At 32.1% G+C, this 6453-nt stretch overlaps 1 protein-coding gene across 1 annotated transcript in view; it reads left to right on the plus strand.

Moving 5' to 3' along the window:
- The window catches only part of LOC111702205 (transmembrane protein 164), a 7497-nt gene extending 5206 nt beyond the window's left edge, over positions 1-2291 (plus strand). Inside the window, exons 7-9 of the mRNA XM_023473819.1 lie at positions 826-904; positions 1349-1434; positions 2081-2291. Of these exons, the coding sequence (XP_023329587.1) occupies positions 826-904; positions 1349-1434; positions 2081-2227 (312 nt within the window). The 3' untranslated portion in view covers positions 2228-2291. The remainder of the gene's footprint in view (positions 1-825; positions 905-1348; positions 1435-2080) is intronic.
- The last annotated feature ends 4162 nt before the right edge of the window (positions 2292-6453 follow it).

The raw sequence follows: 6453 nt of genomic DNA on the forward strand, positions 1-6453 counted from the left end.
GTACTCAGTATTCATGACCTACCATATTTTCTAGTTTGCGTACAGTGTCCTGGCGTACTCACTACTCAGTATTCATGTTCTACCATATTTTCTAGTTTGCGTACAGTGTCCTGGCGTACTCAGTATTCATGACCTACCATATTTTCGAGTTTGCGTACAGTGTCCTGGCGTACTCAGTATTCATGACCTGCCATATTTTCTAGTTTGCGTACAGTGTCCTGGCGTACTCAGTATTCATGACCTACCATATTTTCCAGTTTGCGCACAGTGTCCTGGCGTACTCAGTATTCATGATCTACCATATTTTCTAGTTTGCGCACAGTGTCCTGGTGTACTCAGTATTCATGACCTACCATATTTTCTAGCTTGCACACAGTGTCCTGGTGTACTCAGTATTCATGATCTACCATATTTTCTAGCTTGCACACAGTGTCCTGGTGTACTCAGTATTCATGACCTACCATATTTTCTAGTTTGCGTACAGTGTCCTGGCGTACTCAGTATTCATGATCTACCATATTTTCTAGTTTGCGTACAGTGTCTTGGCGTACTAAGTATTCATGATCTACCATATTTCCTAGTTTGCACACAGTGTCCTGGCGTACTTAGTATTCATGATCTAACATATTTTCTAGTTTGCGCAGTGTCCTGGCGTACTCAGTATTCATGATCTACCATATTTTCTAGTTTGCGTACAGTGTCCTGGCGTACTCAGTATTCATGATCTACCATATTTAGTACTCAGTATTCATGACCTGCCATATTTTCTAGTTTGCGCACACTGTCCTGGCGTACTCAGTATTCATGATCTACCATATTGTCTAGTTTGCGTACAGTGTCCTGGCGTACTCAGTATTCATGATTTACCATATTTTCATTCTTCAGCCAATATCTTGTGTTCTAGGTAAATAAAACTTTCACACTAACAGTTCCTTTAAGAAAATAAAAAATCTTTAAAACAAGTCGATGACAATTATATTGTACTGGCAAATATTACATATAAAATATGAGCAAAATGAACAGCCAGATTAGGATCCGGCTATTATGTATAATTTAGAAGGGTGAAACTATGTGCCGTTTTTTTAGAAATGCTGAAATCATCATTTCACCATTTGTAAAGGTTTCTTTTATACACTTTCAAAAAGTGTTCAGAATATTTTTTTCAAACTCAATTAGATTTTTGATTCTTATGTGTAAATCAAATCACAAATGAAACCCAGAAAAAAATTTCGTCAAAATAAACCAAAATTGGTATAAATATAATGCATCTTTGAGCGATAAGATTTCTATTGTTGTAATCATAATTCCCAAAAATTTGGATAATTAATAAATTTTGATTTAATTTGAGGTGTAAATATATCAACAGTTCTCTGCCCATCTCCGACTGATCCTTTCTACGGAGAAAACTATATACTCCACGCAGGGTGGAATCAGGTAAAATAAAAATTTAAAGACGACCTGCAGCACAAAATATGTCAATTGAATGGGCTGTTTAAAGTAAAATGAAAGGGGGTATAGGCTCAACATTTTAAGTGTTGATCGCGACCAATATCAGTTCTGTCTGATGTCCCTGTCTCGAGAAATTGGTAAAAAAAACTGTATCAAAGATATACCAAAACTCATATATATAATATATGCATGGTATATGAATCAAAGTTTTAAACAGATCATATTCAGAAAACAAAGAACAAATCTGGACAAATAAGGATAACTCAGAGGCGCCTAAAATGTTAAGGTACCCTCCTATTATAATTTGAAATAATACAATTTTTCATTTTTAATACAATATAATTGATAATATAATTGTTACGTCTGTATCACGTGACCAGAATTTTTCAGCAATTGCCGGTATCTGGTCACGTGGAATCGTCGGCCATATTGTGATGTGTATATATGTGTATACTTTGACAAATCAGATAAAACTAATATTGGTCGCGATAAACTCCTAAAACTTTTAGGCTTAAACCTTTACCCCATTTACTTCAAACACTGATATTTATTACAATAATAATTTACTTTTTCTCCCTTAAGCGGTAAATTTTGTATACAATTTTGTATGCAAATTTTAATTAATTTTTAGGCGGTCGTGATATTTTCTTTGATTGGAATTTATACTGTTCTCCTCTCCCTTGTGCCTGTAAAACAACAACACCAACAACATCAACAACAACAAATAAACAACAACAACATCAACAACAATCCTTCAGTCCATAAGAAGGAATCATGAAAATATCAGCTCTAAAAGAGAGTAAATTAAGAAGTTGTATAAAATAAACTTTCAATTCTCGCTTTACACTGTAAAAATGTAAAAATGGTGCCGACAGCTTTACACTGTAAAAATGTAAATATGGTACCATCAGCTTTACACTGAAAAAATGTTAATATGGTGCCCACAACTTTACACTGTAAAAATGTAAATATGGTGCCCACGCCACAGCTTTACACTGTAAAAATGTAAATATGGTGCCATCAGCTTTACACTGAAAAAATGTAAATATGGTGCCCACACCTTTAAACTGTAAAAATGGAGATATGGTACCATCAGCTTTACGCTGTAAAAATATAAATATGGTGCCCACACCTTTACACTGTAAAAATGTTTATGCCCCAACCCCAAATTTTCTAATGCCTAAATTTTGGATTGTGGAGCAGGGAGGCAGAGGTATTAACATGGTATAAACTATAAGGATTGGGGGGCAGAGGTATAAACTATAAGGATTGGGGGGCAGAGGTATAAACTATAAGGATTGGGGAGCAGAGGTATAAACTATAAGGATTGGGAAGCAGAGGTATAAAATATAAGGATTGGGGGGCAGAGGTATAAACTATAAGGATTGGAGGGCAGAGGTATAAACTATAAGGATTTGGGGGGCAGAGGAATAAACTATAAGGATTGGGGAGCAGAGGTATAAACTATAAGGATTAAAAATTACGAGTTTGCGGCAATAACTCAGTTCTTAAACATATTATTATATAGTAATCTCTGTAACAATTATACATTTATATAGAATCATTTTATATGTAAAGAAAATGTATTTAAAAAAGAAATTTGAAAACAAAACAATAATCAACAAACAATCCGGTCCTTCTATTTAAGAATCTCATTTATGAATTTCTTTTTCACAATGTCTCGCCAAATTTGTTCAAAATATTGTATCTGTACAAGCTTTCAACACATAAATAGTCATATTATTTTGTATATGCGTTTACATTGTAGTTCCTGCACGAAAGATTACAATTGTGTGTTTGTATAAGAAATTATAAAATGTGGTACAAATACTGAAAATTAAATTTTTCTTGAATCTAGTCAAAAAAAGCCTAATTTTAAATTACTTTTAACGAAATGCCAATTTAAAAATATATTTTAGGACTTTTTGTTTGTATGTTGAATTGCTTAATTTTTTATTCAAAAAAATATACTTTACAGTTTTACTTTTAGCCCTATTTTGACCAATGTTTTGTTTACTCTCAGACAAATTAGAATCAATGAAAATTTAAACCCCCGATGGATTCAATGATATTTGGAATGGATAATAAATAAAAAATATTTGATTGACAGAGGCGTATTCAGGGGGGGGGGCGTAGCCCCCATATCCCCCCCTGGACCAGTTAAATCTATTGAATTCAGGGTGTTTTCAGGCCCCAACGGTTGCTGAGCCCCCCCTGGAAAGAGAAAAAAAAATTTAAGTCCCCACTGGACAAATTCCTGAATACGTCCCTGTTGATTGATATAACCTGAAGACTGAAGAGCTGTGTAAGTAAATCAAACAATATGTATACAATTCGTAATGCTGTAATTTTTAATAAAAATGTGATAAATAATAATAGGAAATCGGAAACATGACAATATGAAACATGATAAATATATGTAAATATAGATATATCATTCTTTAATCTGGAGAAAATATTAAACTATAAAATAAACAATATTTTTGAGACTCTAAAAGTCACTAATAATGAAGAAAAACTGGATAAACAGGGGTTCGACGACAAACTCTATGATATTGAAAGTACGAAAACTGAATGATTCATGAAAATATACAGGGTTACCCACAAAGGATGGGAATGAAAAGAAAACGTGAAACTCAAAGTTAAATTATTAAATTTTTTCATGAATATAGACATTCAATAGCTAATTTAATAGTTTTGCACCGCAAGAATGTAAAAAGTTTATGGTTGCAGGGAATCATGAATATAAGGAAACAGTTACTATTAATTCCTGCAGTCGTCTCTGAATTATCATATTTTGTGGGTTCATTATAAAATGATACTTTATTTGTCAGAAAAGGAAAATTGGCAGAGCAAATTATATAAACAAAATAAACTTAGGATTGCTGCGTTTAACATACTACAGTTATCATTTTTATTGTTTTCATTATTATTATAAATATTTTTTTTCATTACTAATATATTATTGTTGACTTTAAAAGTCACTATAGTAAAATAAAGAGATCTAAAATGGATATTTCTAACATTTATTTAATAAAACGAAAGTTTTGAAATATTTGCATATAAGACGGAGTTAAAATTGGTTGATTTAGAAATTAACAAAGGAATTAATGATGAATATTTGATGGCACTTCATGGGAGTGTTGTAGAGCTTCATGTTGGTGGAGCAGATCAACAGGAACTGGGACAACAGGGCTTATCAAAATCAGTAGGAAGAGATCGCGGCTTGTCATGCTGGCTATGAACGATTATGTTGTCTCTGGAATGCATGATGAACTGGGAACCCTCGGGTATAAGCACGCCTGCTACATGAGTATCTGCGTCATCATCATGAAGGAGTCAATAGGCTCCCTGTGTCAGAGCTGTTACTAGCTCAACTCTCCTAACCTGACTGAGGGCTGGGATGTGTAGAGGGGTGAGGAGGGAACAAGAAGCGAGGGGGACATGTGGGTGCTTCATAGCGGAAATGGATACACACGTCTTGAGAATAGACCACGGCATCTGAGTCGGTAAAATCGTCTTCCTTATATTTCGAATTTGTGTTAACAATTATATAATGACAGGTTTTTCTTATTTTTTTTTATTATTTTTTATTATTGTTATTAATATTACTTTTATTATACATCATTACAATTAATATTATTTTTATTATTATTTCTATCATATAATCATTATTATGATCATTAATATTTTTATTAAAGGGAGTGTTCGCGAAAAATGAAAACCTTTGAAATCATCGATTTTTTTTGACGCATTCTTATATAGTTGATATTTATAATAATTTTGATTTTTTTTTTAAATTAATATTTCGCTAACAACTTGTTTTCACAGCTGGCGCTGGATTTTCAAACAATCATGGAAAATATGAAAATATCGGTTTTTTTATCAAAAATCATCGAAACAGGAATGAATGTTTTCAAAAATAACTCTCGGATCATAATAAAATATAAAATATTATAAATTATTCGTATTATTAACTTAATACGAATGCGTCAAAAAAATTGATGATTATAGGTTGTAATATCTAAATGATTTGTTTGGAAATAAATAGATTTTCTGAATTTGTATGAACATATGCTACGTTCTTACTTATACCAAGTCTTTTTTACAATTATAGACGCAGCAGATAGAAATAAGATTATAGTAGCAATCACCATCGAATTTTTTTCGACGTAAGCCTATACCCCCCATTCATTTTTCGTAAACACTCCCTTTAAACATAATTTTTACTTTTATTTTTAACATAATTTTCATCATTATATTGTTGTGTTCTTCTGGCAAATATATTTATGAAGCAAGAATTTAAAGAAATAGATCGTCAATACCTTAATGACATATATTTTAAATTCAAAAGTCACTCAAAATCAGTTTGAAAATAGTTTGATTACACCAAGGTTATAATTCAAGGAAAGTTAATTGCTGTTGCGCATACTGTGCGTACATATTGAAACCAGTTCTCTCTGGGCGGATTTTGTAAACAATAATAGATGCATCAGTGTTCAATTAGTATCCGAGGAGGTTAAAAGTATTAAATTTTGATAATTTTGATAATTCACATAATAGTTTCCTCTGACCAGAATATGTCATTGATTTTTTATGTGAAAGATGGATCCCATGTAAGGCTTCGACATCTGTCTTGTGTTTACATTACCGCCCAGAGACAGTACAAAATATTCGCACACCTCTGAAATAACTTTCCTTGCATTAAAACTTTGGTTTACATTTTTTCAATTGTCAAAAAGTTGTTCTCAAATGTCGTCGTTAGGAAAAATATTTTTATCTTTGCAAACTCCCTCCTATATAAACAGTTTTAAGCAAGTAGGCTAATCGTTACACACGAAAAAATCAAGGAGTTAAAATAAAAATGGTGAAAAACAACTTTGTTATTTCCTAGAAAATCTTATCTTTCTAAATAATTGGTATATCACAATTCGTGAGTTTTTAAGGTTTACAGCAGTAGTAATGTTATCAAAAAAAATATACTTTGTCAAAAGATTCAAATGT

The sequence above is a fragment of the Eurytemora carolleeae genome, unplaced genomic scaffold, assembly GCF_000591075.1.
Source record: "Eurytemora carolleeae unplaced genomic scaffold, Eaff_2.0 scaffold141, whole genome shotgun sequence".
Classification (NCBI taxonomy): domain Eukaryota; kingdom Metazoa; phylum Arthropoda; class Copepoda; order Calanoida; family Temoridae; genus Eurytemora; species Eurytemora carolleeae.